Source organism: Coptis chinensis, chromosome 6 (genome assembly GCF_015680905.1).
Source record: "Coptis chinensis isolate HL-2020 chromosome 6, ASM1568090v1, whole genome shotgun sequence".
NCBI classification, from domain to species: Eukaryota; Viridiplantae; Streptophyta; class Magnoliopsida; order Ranunculales; family Ranunculaceae; genus Coptis; species Coptis chinensis.
In genome coordinates, this window is record NC_141461.1 from 73,546,150 (window position 1) to 73,564,335 (window position 18,186).

The 18,186-nt window shown below is 37.8% G+C and overlaps 2 protein-coding genes across 2 annotated transcripts; both read right to left on the reverse strand.

Annotated features, from left to right (window-relative positions):
- Positions 1-340: 340 nt before the first annotated feature.
- Positions 341-1,114, reverse strand: LOC147494402 (uncharacterized). Its single transcript, XM_086568126.1, has one exon. The coding sequence runs from the start codon at positions 1,112-1,114 to the stop codon at positions 341-343; it is 774 nt and encodes a 257-aa protein (XP_086424252.1).
- A 2,384-nt stretch (positions 1,115-3,498) lies between these two features.
- Positions 3,499-4,191, reverse strand: LOC147494403 (uncharacterized). The gene has a single exon (XM_086568127.1). It carries the CDS (start codon positions 4,189-4,191, stop codon positions 3,499-3,501), a length of 693 nt encoding a protein of 230 aa, XP_086424253.1.
- Positions 4,192-18,186: the final 13,995 nt, after the last annotated feature.

An 18,186-nucleotide genomic window follows, 5' to 3' on the forward strand; every position in this document is an offset into this window, starting at 1 on the left:
AAATCCAGGTTCGAGATCAACATGCTGGAGAGGAGTTGAAGTTACAGCTGGTAGATGGAGCAACTTTGCTGGGACCCGATGGGTGACCGCCCAGCCACCTCCACACAATGATACCTGATTTTTTCACAGTTCAGTTGTTTTCCGTGTGTGGTTGTACTGTAAAACTTGGATTTTGTAAAGTAATATAAATTAGTGGACTTGTTTGTAATAGATAGAGATAAAAAAAAAAAAAAATAGAAAAAAATGAGTTTTTGATTAGTTATTATTATTATTTTTTTGCACACAAGTAAGAAAATTTTATTAAAAAGAATGTCAGAGATAGAACATGATACACTTTCGCTCATTTAAATTTATAGAAAGCCTTAAAATGGCTTTCTATCATAGTTACATAATCTGGTCTACTAGTGCTCCAAATCGAAGTTCCCTGCAATAGTGTGGATCCCTTTCTAGCCGCTGCCTCCGCACTAAAATTGCATTCTCTCCAAGTATGGGTTAGTTTCCAGTGCTGTAGAAGTGTAATCACTCGCTTCCATCTTGCTCTAAACACCCATGATATAACATCGCTATTGAAGGCCGTATCAGCAGCTTCTGAGTCGGCCTCAATCCAAATGCTATTCCAATTCATTTCCCCAGCTTTCTCGACTACCAATACAATTGCAATGCATTCTACCTCAAAACTGGTAACTTGGCCTAGTCCTGCTGTAAGAACTCCCATTACTGCTAAGTCTTTGTTTCTGCAAACAATCCTAGCCCCCCCTCTACTTGGAGTTCCTTGGGCTAAACCATCCGTGTTGCACTTTATGACATTCCCCTGAGGAGCCACCCAATATACCTCATGTATTTTTTGGGCTGGAGCACTCTTCGCTTGTACATCGAGCCTTTTTAGAATTCGAAACTCTTTTATGTCATTTCGCTTCCTTCCATGTGAGAACGAACCCGAGACTTTCACGCCCATTAGAATCTCTCGCTTCATGTTGCCTATGTGAATGGGGTTGTCCTCAAAGTGCTCTTTGTTTCTAGTTTTCCATACATGAACCATGATGTGTACTGTAGCTGCATTCCACAGCTCTTGAATGGTGGGGTTACTATTTTCTGTCTCCTTCAGCAGTGCCATGAAGTTAAACTCTGAGAGGGTTACTTCAAATATTTGTGTTGCCCAAGTCCAAACCTCTCGAACTTTGGTGAAATCCCATAAAAGATGTTGTACAAATTCTTCCTCTTGATGGCAGAAATGGCATCGAGAAGCCAGCTGTACCCCAACCTTTTTCACGTGATCATCAGTTGACACGGCTTTTTATATGAGCTGCCAAGCTATGCAGGAAGTTTTGGGGTGTATGTGGGCTGTCTAGATCTTCCGACTCCATAATATTTTATTCTTCTTTCTCCTGATTGTTTCATAAGTTGACTTGACCGAGAAAAGCCTACCAGACTCTGGCTTCCAAATTCTAACATCTTCTTCCCCACTAGGTTGTGGGATGTCAGCCAAATCAATTCCCAGATGACCAAACACTTCTGAGACAGCAGTAGGAAAATTCCATTTGTTATCTTCAATCATGTCAGCTACCGTCGCCTTGTACCCAGACCAGTTTACTTGTGGTAATAGTTCCATGACTGATTTTCTAGCCCAGTTGTCTCTCCAGAGGTCTACTTTGTGTCCTTGACCTATGATCTATCCTGTGTACGACTCTATATCATGAAGTGTACCTCTAAGTCCAGGCCAAACAGATGAGGGCTTGTGATATGTAAGAACACTTCCATCTCTTTTTCAGAATTTCCTGTTCATAAATCTACTCCAGTCATCATTCTTACTCAGAAAACCCCATGCAAGCTTTAGAAAGAGTGCTTTGTTTATCTCTTCCAGCTTGCAAATGCCTAGACCCCCTTCGTTTTTCAGCTTACATACATTCTCCCACTTAAGAGTAACAAAATTTCTCTTGGTGGGATCTCCTGACCAAATGAAGCAGCCTCTCCTTCTTTGATACTTTTCTTAGACCATTTATACACCGCCATATTATGGATTGGCATGCTTGATAAGATCGCTTGGGCCATGATTACTCTCCCCTAAAAGGACAACATTCTGCCTGCCCACCCGGAAGCTTTCCTTTTGATTCTATCCACTAGTGATTGCGTGGATCTACTGTTCACTCTTCCCTTGAAAAGTGGCACCCCCAGATATTGCTCAGGTAGTTCTCCTTCTTTAATATCAAATAACTCCTCTACTCTCCTTTTCTTCACAGGAGTCATGTTGCCCAAAAAAATCTTACTTTTTTCTGTGTTAAAAAATTGTCCTGCTGCCTTTTGATAGAAGTTAAGGCCTAACTTCAGCTTTCGGAGGCCTCTGATGTTGCCATTTGCAAAAAAAAAAGAGGTCGTCTACAAATAACATATGCTTAGGGCCAGGAGTATCACCGAGAGTCACCATGTTCTTCACATTACCTGCTTGGAACAGGTGGTTTATTCCTCTGCTTAACACATCTTTTGCTAAATCAAAAAGAAACGGCGACAAGGGATCCCCCTGTCTCAACCCCCTTTCTGTAGAAAAAAACCACATGGTCCCCCATTTATCATAACCGAGATTTTTGAACTGCGAAGAATTGTCTCAATCCAATCACATCATGTTTTGGAGAAACCAAATCTCTACATCACCTGTATAAGGAACTCCCAGCTAAGAGTATCAAAAGCTTGTGAAATATCCAGCTTAAGCCCTATGTTGCCACCATTTCTTTTGTGATCAAGTTCATTCATCATTTCTAATGCTAGACAGATGCCTGTGGAGCTGTTTCTGCCTTTGATAAAGCCTAGCTGTTCATTGCTAATCAACTTGTTTGCCATTAGTTTAATCCTTAGAGATAGGATTTTTGTTATAATTTTGAACAAGAAATTACTAAGACAAACAGGTCAATAGTGACTTACTACTTTAGCCTGTGTTACCTTTGGTAAGAGCACCAGAAAGTTAGAGTTCAAACCTTACGACAATTTATTATCCTTGAAGAAGGAGATAATAGCTCTACTGACCTCCCATCCCACAATATCCCAATATGTATGGAAAAATATTCCTTGGAACCCATCCGAACCTGGTGAGCTGCTGGGATCCATGTTAAACACTGCCTCTTTGACCTCTTTGAAGGAAGGAATAGATGAGATTTGGTCATTGTTCTCATCTGTCACAAGCTTGGGGATCAACTCCATTAGTTCAACATTGGGGATGACTTCTTGTGGCATGTACTTAGCTTCGAAAGTAGAGACAATGTGTTGCTTAATGTCTTTTTGTTGCTTAAGAACAGTTCTGTCACTTTTTTGAATCTCGAGAATCAAAGCTTTGTTCAATCTCATCTTATGAAGGGCATGAAAATATGCTGTATTTCTATCTCCCTCGAAGGCGACACTAGCCCTGGATTTCTGCCTCCATTGTGATGCTTCGATATCCAGAAGATTGTTCAATTCCTACTCTTTGTTCAACTCTCTTTCTTGAAGGCTGCTATTAAAAGGATCCTCTTCCTATTCTTTCTGAATCAGTTCCAGTTCCTCTACTGCCCGTTCTTTCTTATTTCTCAAATCCCCAAAAATTTCCCAACTCCAAATTTTCATAGTTTTCTTCAACCTTTTAAGCTTTTTCATGTTTTTTGTAATCAGTATATCCTCTAGTGGTTCATCCCAACTCTTCTTCACTACTGCTTTGAGGCTCTCATGCTTGATCCAGTGCTTCTGGAATCTGAAAGGGATTTTGTGTGGCTTAGGAATGGAGGTAAGCCATCCTATTATGGGGGAGTGATCAGAAAATCTTCTTTGTAGAATCCTACTCCTCCACCCTGTTGTTCCATCCAACCATTTTTTATTTACTAAAATTTTATCTAGTTTCTGTAACATTCTACTATTCCCATGTATTCTATTTGACCATGAAAAATTGAAGCCAAGATTCGTAGAGTTCAGAAGTGCATTCACATTTATGAAGTTCACAAACTCATTTACTGCCGTCTGACAAGGAAGCCTGCCCCCTTTTGTTTTTGTAGTGGAAGTCACCGCATTGAAGTCTCCTGCCACAGCCCAAGCTTTAGTAGTTAAACCCAGCAGTGACAATTCCTCCCATAGTACTCTTCTCTGGACATACGGTGATCTGGCATGAATTAGCAAAATATGCAGTTCCCCAGTTTTAATAGTGATTTGTTGATGAGACAAATCCACTATATTCATTGTTATTCCTTTCCTCCAAAAAAACCCATAAATTCCCTGTTCTATTGGGAATATTATTATGAACAAAATCCTCTTCGAAGCCTAACCTACAAAGAAACTCTGGGTCCTAGTTGGTGGGAGAGTTAATGGTTCTGCCAGACATAAGATGTCCGGTTTATGACTAACTACGATCTCCTTCAGGTAAGTGATTGCTTTTTCTTTCTTCACTCCCCTTATGTTACAAAAGCATATTTTCATTGATGCGATTTAGAAGCCAGTCTGGCCCTTGTGGATGGGGGTGAGAGCTTCTGCTCCATCCCACTTAGACTGCTTGGTTGTCTTCTTTTTTTGAGTCTGCCATTCTTCCTCATGCCCATTTTTTCCCATTTCTTCTTCCTCCTCAGCCATATCTGCCCAGTTGGTGGATGCCAGTAATGAGTTAGCTTCATTCAGAACTCTAAAAGTATTCTTCGATGACTGCAAAGAAGCAATGGGCTCATTCACTGCCACAACCACAATCTATAAATTTTGGCTCACGTCAGTGCACCTGATCTCACATCCATGGTGCTCTCCTTCATTGGAGATACCATCAGCTTGTTCCCTTGATTGATCATATACGATCACTTATAGGGTTATATACTAAAAGCTTTGCTTTTGTATTAACTCTAATTCTTTATATTTTGAATGAGAATTATATGGGCAAATGTTATGCATATTATATATGTTATTAGTTATATGCATGTGTCTAATATTTTATGTTGTAGATGATATGGTGTGTGGTGACACACAGAAGATCATATCATCAGTACCTTATAAAGTATAAGTAAACATTCACAACCTAGATGGATTTGGACAAACCATTGGTATGGTTGTAGTATAATCTGGTATTAGTCTATCTTGACTACAGGATTACACTAGTACACTTTGTGTGTATTGAACAGGACCAAATGAGGTTGTTTCTCTTTATACTGACTATATAAGAGAACAAACACCTCTGTTATTATGGATGCTTGTCCTCTTAATCCGGATATAATAACGGGCACTTACGGGCATTATACATTGCTTTAAATAATCAATGAGTGAGATTCATTTGTGAATCAACAAACTCGATGGATTTGGTAATGACATTGTATATAAGGTGTGATGTTGATTATAGAAGGAATCCGTGACCCACAAGAAGTCAGGTTGATGATGTCCCCTTAAGGAGATCATAAGGATTGTCATGTAAACCCTGCAGGTGGATTTAATCTGACATGACAATGAGGTTGAGTGGTACTACTCAAAAACCTAAGAAGTTGATTAATGTAGTTGCCAGTAACTTGACTTAATCAACGAGCATTCGATATCTTAACATGGGGAGATCAACGAGCATATAATATGGAGCCCATAACCGTAATACACGTAATTTGGGATTAGGGCGGTAGTGCAACAATGACCTTTAGTGGAATAAGCCATTTGTTGACGGACTTGGGCTGTGTGTTCTGGGTGAACATGGGAAGCCCAAGTCCGTCAGGAGACCTAACCCTAATTTCTCCTCATGGTCCCTGTTGTAGCCTATATAAAGAAACCCTTTTCTCTTGGCCGAAATATTCAGTGATTGCTCAAGAGAGGCAAAAAGAGAAAGAAAGGGCTGGTAGATCGTTGCCCACACAATGTCCATTCTAAAGATAGGAATACAACAAAAGATCAAGAGGTTGTTGATTCATAGAATTCGTATTCTTAGAGATATCAGAGCTGATCAAAGGTATGATTCTAAACAAAATCATGAACACCCTTATTCCGCTGCGCATGGGTTTTCACGGTTTGTAGTCGATGACATGAAACCATAACGGTTCCTACAATCACTTGATTGATCGTATTTTCTGCCTCCCTGGAAGTCCTTGTCATCTCGCCTATTCTGTGAATCCTAGGAGAGTGGATAGAGGTTGTAGGGGCAACAATTAGTTCTTGTGCCTCTATAATGTCTGTGAGGTGGGTAGTTTCTTCTAGTTAAGATGTTAAATCTTGGAAAATTTCTCCCTGTTCTTGTTCCTCAATAGGAGTCCCCTGAGTATCCTTGGCTCCACTCACTCCAATTGTTTCTTGAGGGCCATTTTTGTTGGTCTTCCTATTTCTTCTCTTTTTTTGCTGTTTTGTCAGAGGCGTTGTGTCTTCTACTGCCTTACCGGTGTGTTCTGTCGGTTTAGTTGCAGTGTTCATGTCAGTATTTTCTCCTTCTCGAGTTTTTCCCTTCACCTTACATAAAGCCATAAGATACCCTACAATTCTACAGTGTGGACAAAATTTAGGAAATCTTCCCACTACTACGTCTTGGAGAAAAGATTTGCCTGCATCCTCCTCCACACATATTTTTTCCGAGATGGGGCTTGCAAGATCAATTTCCACTAGAACCTGTGCAAAATAGCCATATTCTCTGCTCAAAGTATGCTTGTCCACACCAACTGGATTTCCAAGCCCCCTTGCTATAGACATTAAAATTTCATAATCCCAGTATTGTTGTCCTAGTTTTGGGAATTTAACCCAGACCATTGCTTTTGAAGATTTTTACATTGATGCATCAAAGTTAGGCGTCCATTTTGAAAGTCGGAGGACCTGATCTCAAAATTTCCAAGGCCCACCACCCTAAATATTTTGCAAGTCTTCTTCACATGTAAGGCGGATCATGAAGAACCCTTTCCCCAAAGGGACTATTTTCCAATCTCTTTTCGGTTTCCATTGAGCTTGAGCTATTCTTTTCACCTTTTCAAGCTTTATCTTTTGGAAATCAATTCTTTCTATCAAGCAGAACTTACAATAAAGCAATCCCCTTTCCACTGCTTTTTTTGGAAGTCTTATAGAGGGAATGTTACCTTTCATTTCAGGGATAGGTAGGTATATATGCAGTGTTTAGTTGGTGGGGTTGTTCTCCACGCACCTTATCTACAAATGTAACTCTGCTACTTGGATTCCCATCTTTCTTTGCTTCAGATGTTGGAGTTTCATGTGTCTGATGGTGCAAGATTATCTTACCTGGTGGTATGGGATTCTCTAGTTTGTATAGGTCCATAGTGTTTGTTTGCTTCCCTGAACTCGCACTGTTGATCAATGGAGGATTTTACTAGGAAAGGAAAGGAAAACGCGGTTGTTTCGGGTAGGAAACCGAATCCTATCAAATTTTACTAAACTAGGCAATAAAGAGGTGCACTAGATCACTCTAGCAACTTAAGTAACATTGCTACTGGTCGCCCAAAAGAGTGTCCCCATTAGAGAAAAAAAGAAAAAACTAGACATCTTTAATGTGCATATATGATGTGTTAGATTGATATGAGTTGAAAACTTGGTTGAAGTTGTGAAGCTTACTAAAAGTTAGAGTTTTCATTGCCTTGGGAAGTTCAAGTGTGCGAGGCGAGTCATGAATCATACGCTCGCGCATTTTGAATCAACACTCTAATTACGTTTATCTCTAGTTAATCTAGGTAATCTATCTAATTTAGTTAATCTATTATATTAGTATTAGTGTTAGTTTACTTTTATGCATAAGGCTGAACCCGAGCCACATAACAACCATTGGGAAGTCATTCCCCAATGTAGATAAATCGGATGTTGCCTGATTCCAGAAGCCCTAGACCAAACAAATAAATTAAAATCAATCAACTAGAGCTTAAAGTAGTCACGCTCCTTCAGAAAAAGACAAAAATATAGCCACGAGCTGAGGATTTAGAGTAATCAGTCACCAGATTCCGGTGGACCAACTACCTTCCTCACTCCCCCAGATTCATCGTGAGTGAGATTCTTGGTAGCACACCACTTGGTGAAGTGATTGATTACTCTTCTGAGCCATGTAGTAGATCCATCCTAGTCTCGCGCCCAATTGTTCCCTTGAACCGAGCATAGTAATCTAGAAACCAAGCAAATATTTTTAAAATATCCAAAAAAATGAATTTCTATTGTTTGTGCATCATCCTTGTTTGAGCATTCATGTCTTATCAAAATGCATCACAACCGTCATGGAATTACAATGCACATCCAGAACCTTGTTCTTTTAGTGGTAGTCCCTATCACTGGTTATCCCATTGCCCATCATATACCGAATTCGAGTCTACTATGGGAAATCCTTATGATTATGAACCTTAATTTTCAAACTTCTCGAGTATTCCATACAATCAAGAGTTTTCTAGTCATGCCAATAATTCATGGAATTCCACCACAAATAGTCAACCACCATTCATATATCCATATGGTCAATCAGAGTGCAGTTTCACCTAAAGCCTATTACCATTTATATCACCATCCATATCAAATTCATATCTGATCAGCTCCCAAATGTGCATTTTATTACCCTTACATTACTGCATTATAGCCCTTCTTATGCATAATGAAAAGACAATTCATAGCTTTTATTACCTTTTTCAGGTTACAGAGAAATTCAGAACATTTATCATAAAAGATGTGTCTTAACACCAAAAGGAGCCTTAATTATGCTTATTATGAACACACCCGAAGCTGCTATGAAAAAGTGCTGAAAAAGTCAAAGTCAAAGGTCAAAGGTCATTGACTCAAAACGAGGGAGCTGAAAGTCAAGTCCTTAAATCAGAAGACCACAGATAGATGTCCTTGACACAAAAGAAGGCTTTCTCTAAAACCTAGCTTGATCACGAAAAAAGGATAAAGCAAAAGAAAAAACATAAAGCATAAAGGAAAAGCATAAAGCAAACTTGGTGAGGTGTCTCAAATGTAATAGAAGAGGGCAAATCAGTCATTAGCATAAAGTAGGGGTATAAGAACTAAAAGCTAGAGAGAGAGAGAATGCACCTATACTTATTCTAGTGTCATGTATGATTTATTTTATAGTCTTTTTTCATTCAAGTCATTTACTTTATTGTTCTTCATTTTTAATCTTGTTATTTGCTTTTGTTATTCAATTAATCTATCATTTTATTTCTTGTTGTTCTTCTTTCAATCAATCATTTCATTTTATTTCTTTCAAGTCTATGTTCTTTCAATCATTAAAACAACTTAAGTTTTTTTTCAATGTTCTTCATAAACTAGTAAACCAACACAAGTCCTAAACTAAAGAAAACTACCTTCCTTTCTTCTAAAACTCCCATTATTCAAGCTCTAAACAATTTATGGTGAACCACATCAACAACTTTGAGATACTATACACTAGCACTACTTCAAATGGCACCGCCATCAGGGATTGGAGGAGCATGAACTTTGGTTGAGCATCTAAGGAGGGAAGCATCACTCTCACCATTTCATTTTTTTTTCGGTGATTTATTTCGTTATTTTTCATTACTGACTTACTTTCTTGAAAATCCAGGTTCAATATTGAATTGATGGAGATGAAATGAAGCTGCTGGTGGAAGCCGGTCGAACTTTGTCAGAACGGGACAAGCAAGAACTTGGTCAGAATCGGACAAGCAACTGCGTGCGTGACTGTGCCACTCTGGAGCGCGACCGCCCAGCCACCTCAGCAAACCAGCATCCCATTTTTTCACAGTTCAGTTGATTTGTAATGTTTAGTTAATCTACAGATCTGGATTTTGTAATAGAGTAGGATAAATCAGTTGACCTTTTTTGTTAAAAAACCCCGAAAAAAAAAGAAAAAAAAAGAGTTTTTGATTGATTATGTGGATGAACAGGAGTGAACACTTGGTTGAAGTTCTAAACTTACCAAGAGATTAGAGTTTTCATTGTCTTAGGAAGTTCAAGTGTGCGAGGCGAGTCGTGAATCATAATCTCGCACACTATGAATCAACTTGGTAATCAACACTCTAACTAAATAAGTTTAGCTCTAGTTAATCTAGATAATCCATCTAAAGTAGTAAATATGTTAGATTAGTTTTAGTATTAGTTTACTTCTAAGTTTTGGGCCCTTGAAAGCAAAGTTGTTTACTTAAAAAGGCCGGATTGTGGACCTTCTTTTTAAGTGGACCTTATTTGTAATATAAAATAGGGAAAAGCTCGAACGGTTGGGCCTGATTCTCAGATCACGCGCCAACCAACGTCACCTTCTCCTCAAGCAACATGTAAGCATGATTTTAGAGGTAAATTCTTAACCTCCTCGAAGCCCATGTAAGAGGATACCTTGTGTGTTCAAGCATACTTATGTGATTGTTTGAAATTTAATTTCCACACTGCAATTTACATTCACGCATAAGGCTTAACCAGAGCCACATAACAACAATTGGGAAGTCATTCCCCAATGTAGATAAATCAGACGATGCTTGATTCTTGAATCCCTAGACCAAACAACTAAATTAAAATCAATCAACTAGAGCCTAAAGTAGTCACGATCCTCCAGAAAAAGACAAAAATATAGCCATGAGGATTTAGAGTAATCAGTTACCAGATTCCGGTGGACCAACTACCTTACTCTCTCCCCTCCCCTAGATTCATCGTGAGTAAGATTCTTTGTAGCACATGACTTGGTGAAGTGACTGCCAACTCTTTAGAACCGTGTAGTAGAGTCATCCTAGTCTTGCGCCCAATTGATCGTTTGAATAAGGCATAGTAAATTTATAGACCAAACAAAGTTTTCAAAACTCCATACTTGCAAAAATGAATTTCGATTGTCTGAGCATACCTTGCATCATTTGCGCATGTTAAGATAGTTTTACTTTCTTGCTAGAAGTGCATGATACTGCATTCAGGCACTTGAAGTATTAGCGATAATAAAACTTACTCACGTAAGAGAGCACGTCGTCCTAGACAATCTCTGATTTCTCATCCTCCACCTATTAAGATGGCCGACGAGGTAGTGCAAGCTGAAGAGCCTCTCTCCAACTTCTACACATCGTTGCAAGATGGGCCTCCATCTTGTATACGACTCACACTGCTCACGAGCGACTTTTGCATTCCATCGAACGTACTCAATCTTCTACCCATATTCCACGGGTTTGAACATGAGTTACTGTATGAACATCTACACCAGATGCATGAAATATGCAATACTTTCCACCATCCAGGCATAACCGACGATCAAGTAAAGCTACGAGTGTTTCCTTTTACTTTAGCTGGTAAGAGTCACGCATGGCTTCTTTCTCATAAGCTAAATTCTTTTGATACATGGGAAAAGGTTATGTTCTCCTTCATGAAGAAGTAGTTTCCACCGAAGCAAATAGAAGAGATAAGGAGTTAGATACAGTTCTTCAGACAGAGTCTGAGTGAGACATTTTCCAAAGCATGTGATAGATTCTCTGACCTACATACTCCATTCATGTCCTCACCATAAACTAGAAAAATCCACTCTTGTCCAATGTTTCTTCAAAGGTCTTTTCCAAGAACACAAAGTAACCCTCAACATCATGAGTAATGGTAATGTTTTGGATAAAGGTGCAACCGAAGCCTTAACCTTTCTTGAAAACCAAGCCGAAAGGAGTAACCATTAGGGTGACGTCGACATAAACAATTCCATAACAACTCAACCCAGTATATCTAAGGCTAGTGGTATTTTTTAGGTAAAATCCGATCTAGAGATAAAAACCTTAATCGAAACCCTCACAAGAAAGATAGATGCCCTCACACCCAAACAAAAAGGCCAAACTCCGCATCCTGTCATAAATATAAATACCTCACCATGTAATTTCTGTTTAAGCTTAAATCATATAGATGCCACTTGTCCCTTGATCACAAACCTATCATCACTTCAACTAGAAGAAGGGTGTGCTTTCAATGTACCTAATGCACCATGGAGACAACATCCAAACTTTGCATGGACTAATAATCTGCAAACCCATCCAACTCCAGGTTTCAATAAACCACCAAATGCATTCTGACAAGGACAAGGTACCTATAACAATCATAAGATAGCATTGGTTCTATCCCAGTTTAACCAGAACTACCAAAACCCACCTATCAATAACCAAAGAGACCTAGTTCCCATTACACCATCAACTAGTGTCTACACAGGATAAGCCCAATGAGATAATGCTATCTGTCATGCAACAACAAACCGAAATCTTAGCATCCATGCAACAATCTCTAAATTTGTTAGCCTAAGACAAAACCCAAAAAGGTGTGTGCCCAAGTCAAGCTATTCTAAACCATAAACCAACAAACACAGCCTTTGAAGTAACAAGTGATGTGAACGAAGATGGAGCGTTAAATTTTTTTTCATAATCATCCTATCTACGAGGATTAAATCCTCTTTTCCATGATGTATTCCTTCCCCATTCCATTCCACTTTTTGCTTTAAAGAGAATACATCAATAAGGTAACCGGACCACTCCACTTGGAGTGTGTAGTTGTAAGTGCTAGAGCCTTAGTCTACGTATATCTCGCATATTCTTTGTTAAACACTTTTTACTCGTCATTTGAGTAAGTGTGAACCTGTAGAGTGAGTATACAATTTTTCCTTTCTTTATTTTACATTTCTTTTTCAAAAATAGTTGTTTTCTCTGTTCTTTAATGCAAGATTCTCGATACATCAATAGTCATGTGATTTTTCAAAACAAAAATGGGCAATAGATTTTGCACAAACCAACCCCCTAGAACAACGCAATCTAGGGGCAGTTTAAGATCAATTTTGCTTACTAAAGGTCACCTATATCACAGAGCTATTCGCCCGGGTCAGGATATTCCATGTCTTGTGTAGTAAATCCCCCAACTCGCATAGCTGAAGCTCTATCTATCTAGATTGGGTTTGCCCTTAGAGTCGACATGAAAGTTGCCTAAGAATATCTGTTATGGTTTGTTTTCTATAAAGAAAAGTAAAGTTTAGAATCACAACTTTTAAAGTACGAGTTTCTTAAAACATCTCACCTTAGTTTTCAAAACTAGAGGATATAAAAATAAAAATTATACGCCCCGGAGTAACCAAAATGATATCGGATTCACGTATAATTCTATCTTTTTGTCAAAACCTCTATATGATTAGAGATATCTTTTGCTTAAGAAAACCTTAAAAAAAAAAAGACGAGGCTTCTCCAAACGAGAATTAAACAAATAGAGCAACCCAAAATGATACTATTCTTTGTTTAATTCTATCTTTTATCTCCACCTCCCTATTTTTCCTGAGAATCTGACGTTAAAAGACTCAAATTGGTACACAATTTTCAAAAAATTTCCCTTTCTGTAAAAGTCCTTCTCAAAATCTTTCCCTTCCGAACCTCTCTCTTTTTCAAAACTTTCAAAAATTATCAAAAATGTCTTCCGTTAAGAACAAAAACCCTCCACCTAGCAAGACTAGATGAATAAGTTTCAATGATCGTGTGCAAGCATTTCCTAGAGAACTGCAGCTAAAGATATGGACACATATACCGAAAATCATTCCTGGTTTAGGTAAGAGTTCATATACACGTAAGATATGAGCTATGAGAGAAGACTTGTGCTCGAAATATCAAACACCAACTTGTCCCAGTCTTCAACCTTATAGTGAAAATTCAGTTTTCAAAGTTTTCAAGTGTCAGCCACCTGCTCATCGAGCACAACTGAAGAGAATAATCCAACTATCTGGTTGGGATTGACTCAAGTTTTCAAAAACTTCAAAGTCTTGGGAATCTGACTTAAAACGACCCACCTTTTAATTTCAATTCAAACTTATCTAAAACCCAAAAAAAATTTATTAAAATTTTTCTTTCTTTTGTTTGTATATATTTCCTTACAGTTCTTTTTTGTTTCTTTCCCTCACTTGTCTTTTATCCACCGTTGGATGTAAGTGTACCCTATATCTTTTATTCACGGGTCAAGATCGGACGAGTAACGAAGCGCGGATTGGCTTTTGAAGTTGGTAAGGCACTGATGACAAGATCGGAATTACCTGATTTCATTTGAGCTTGGGCCAAAATTTCGAAACAACTTAAAGAGGGACGTGCAAGGCACATTCCATCAAACCCCTTATAAGCTACGTGGCCGCCTGACTGTTTCCATCTTCCCCAAAATCCCAAACCCTAGCCGCACCTAATCGCGCGCGCGTCTGCCCCTCATAAGCATATGACCGCCCACTCACCCATACACACCACCACCTCAATTTTTTTACAGCCTGCTCCACTTTTAACCCCCATTCTAGCTAAAAAACCCCAATTTCATCAATCCCTACTCTAAATGGCACGAGTTCTAAAAATCGTGCTGGAGCAAAATTTTCAAAACCTCTTCAATTCCGATCTATTTGAAGTGCACTTCAAGGCTGAGATTAGAAAAAGAGGATGGGAACCTTTGGTTTTGTTGGAAGGTGTGAGTTATTCTCCCTTTCTTACTCTTTTGTTTTATAACCATATGCACAAAGAGGAGGATGACCACATTGTGGTTGTCAAGGATGGACGCATGCTTGAGCTCACTAAGGAAGTGGTGAGTGAGGTTCTGGGGATTCCTCTGAAGGTCTATGCTCAGACAGAATAGTCCCCAGACCACAAGACCATTGATGTGATGATGGTCGAGACTCTTCTCAAGGCTGAAAAACCACAAGTCACATTGCGCATTTCAGAGTTCACTGGGAACGAATCAGTTAACAGTATCTCAATGGACAGCCTTCAACCTGGTAGGCTTAGTCAAGCCTTCTGATATCGGAAAGGTAATGCTCCATATTTTATGGATTTTTCAAGAGCAGAAGGAATCTCGTCCCGAGATTTTAGGAAAGAGAGTAGATTAACCAAACAAACATATGCCAAGCAATATTTCTTCTAAGTTAACTGATCATATCTCAACGACTGAAATTTATATGATAATCTAAAACAGGCTAGTAAGATTAATTAAACACGTTATTTATAGCTTGCACCCAAATGTCATAGTAAACAAATATCAGAAATGAGATATAAGTGTATACCCAAGTATACACACCTTAAAAGGAATACACATATACAATAATGTATAACCTTACATGTGGACATACGTAAATTAAAACCACGTCATGAGAAACACCACTTTATACGAAAATGCGAAAGACCAAAAATCCAAAACGGGAACAAACAAACTTGAAAACAACAAGAAAACTTAGCACCACAAAAACACTCCTACTACCCATTACCACAATCCGAGGATCACCTAGACCTTCTCATTCTAGGCTAACCTAAGCTCCGATACCAAACTGTCACACCCCAAATTTCCAGAAAATTAAAAATAGGGAATTATCCACACCCTATTCCATCTTCTGAAAATCCAAGATGAAACAAAACCCTAATAACCCATTACCAACCACGATATTAAAATATGAGATCAAATTAAAACCAAACGAACAACTCTTAATGTACAAATTCAAGAATTTACTAAACCACTCTATTACATCTGTTTCAAATCAAGACTTTATACTTCATAAAACTTATACCAGTAAGACTCCAATAGCGAATCCCAATATACATTTCCAAGATAACTCACAACAGAAATACCAGTTATTACATACACATATGATAACTTAATTAAATATTAGTTTGATACATATTACCTTTAAGCTAGCACATCGTATCAGGGTAGGATATTTACGTCCCTGCATAAAAGATTAACAGATCCTACCCTCCTACAAAAACAGAGTTAGACAGCACTATAAAAGGATTTATCTCAGCCAGTCAAATTTCCATTCTTAATCAAACCTCATTTAAGACATTGAAGTCTAATTAATACAACATAGTTCATCCCATATATTTAGGGAATACTACTTATCATACCACCTATATCAAGGGTAGTCATTCACATGACATCATTACGTCATAAAGTTTCCAAGTGCATAACTATATATCTCAGACTATTACAAGTCATTAATGCTTTCATAATTACAAATCATTTTAGAGTCATTCCACAATCACAGAAAAGATCCCCAAGCATTCAATAATATTATTCCCAGTCACACTTCACATCCATAACCTCATATAAACCACCTCTATATTTCTTTGTAAGAAAGCATATACATCATAATACATAAATATTCATAGGCAATAACTCACTCATACGTTAAATCAATATTTCACTTTGCTTATTAATTATCTTGTTGACTCATTTATAAACAGACTCAACCCAACCTTTAGTTCTTACTCCACGATTTGCACTCCACACATTTGCCAAATCACACATACACGTGTGCCTCTCTCCCACCGAGTATCACTATATCACAGCCATCTCTGGGTTTTCCATACACATAATCATAGCCTCTTTGTCCATAAAATCTCAGGTCATTCATGGCACATTCAATGAATACCTTGGGTCATTCCCGCCATATTCAAGGAATACCCACCATAACATTAATGGGTCATTCATGGCACATTCAATGAATGCCCTGAGTCATTCCCACCACATTCAAGGAATACCCAAACCTACATTCCCATACATTCAAGGAATACGACCAACCCGCAAGGCAAATACCTTAGTTCCTCTCTAGGGCAGTCCAAACTATTGGGTAATTCATGGCACATTCAATGAATACCCATTTATCACATGACATCACAAGTCATAATATCTCATTACCAAATTTTGAGGCGTGGAAAGTTCTAAAGATATGGGCGACACATTAAAACATTATTATCACTTATAATTATACTAACATTACTCATGTCAAAACAGACCACACATGCAGAGAGTCATTTTCGCGCATCAAGGAAAATCAAACATTTAAATATCATTGAATGTAAACAGACTTATAATCAAACAAATACAATTTACATAACCACACTCATATACACAATATCGTAAACAAATAGTTCATTAGCCCAAATTCAAGTCCACACACACTAATGTCCAAAACAGATCCACATATACTAAAGTCTATATTCATATACAACTTCTATCTCACACATATATATTTATGTAGTCTCAAAACAACAGTAATTTCCAACACAATCACATAGTTATTACACAAACTAATATATATATATATATATATATATATATATATATATATATATATATATATATATTATAGATGTAGTGGTTGCACTTTTGTTCAAAGTTGCCTACATATTCAAATCTTTTAGGATTGGAATCAAGCCTTCGTAGTTCTTAACCAATTCTCCAAATATTTTAATAATCACAATAAACGAAAACATACAGATATCTTTTCATTCCACACCAATATTTCCACAATAGTAAGAATATATCGAAAGTATAATAACCACTGGCCATCTAATGCCATCATGTAACCACCCAACTATATCCATTTAAACTTTAGCTAATTCTAACAACCTTGTTAATCCGTGCCTTGACATACAACCCACCATTGGATCTGCCTAAAATTTGTATATGTCATTTAACTGGATATCAAGAATCTATGGATTAAAATTTGAGGTCAATTCGATAATAGGTTGACCTCCATCTAAGTAGAAACAAAGGACTGCGCCCATCAGTTTTCTGGTGTAGTTTCTACTACGACCAGTCCCACTAATGGAAGCCTTGACAGATAACAAGTCGTTGGATAAATCTAAAAACCTAATATGGACGACTAAAATGTGTCAGGAAACTATGGATTAAATTTTATACAAATCCCAGTACGGACAGGTCACCATCTAAGCAGAAACAAAAGACTGCACACTGCCATTTTTCTGGTGTAGAAATAGTACGACCTGTCACACTTATGCACGCCTCGACAGAAATCCAACCGTTGGATCTGTCTAAAGTTTTAATATGTCATACTACAATGTCTTATAAAACTACGGATTAAATATGCAGTCAATCCAATAATAATTTGACCTCCATCTAGTTAGAAATTTCTGACTGCGCAGTGTAGTTTTTCAGGTCACCCTTTTTCAGTTCATCTTCTTCTCAAATATTCCTAGTTAATATAAGTAACCAAACCTTAACAAAATGTAAGAGAAGAAATTCAGCACGCACAAAATAAGTGTATTAATACATACAAAATTATCCAACAGGAAACCAACGTGGAAATTACCCATTATATTTTAATTGTTAACCTTGATACGATATCAAACAACACTTGCATCATCCGTTCTAACCGATCTTTTGTCAAACCACAAGACATTAATAATTACGATAATAGATCGTAGAAGCGAATATATATCAAAGAGAAATAAAAAGAAAAATCCACTCACCCGTGATACGCTCCTACTATCAGCTATCTATCAGTAGAATTCTAGTAAGAATCCTCCCTTCTCCTTT

What these genes read in the sequence shown, in the direction of transcription:
- LOC147494402 (XM_086568126.1), bottom strand. Translation starts at nt 1,114, where the DNA reads ATGGCACTGCTGAAGGAGACAGAAAATAGTAACCCCACCATTCAAGAG.
- LOC147494403 (XM_086568127.1), bottom strand. Translation starts at nt 4,191, where the DNA reads ATGAATATAGTGGATTTGTCTCATCAACAAATCACTATTAAAACTGGG.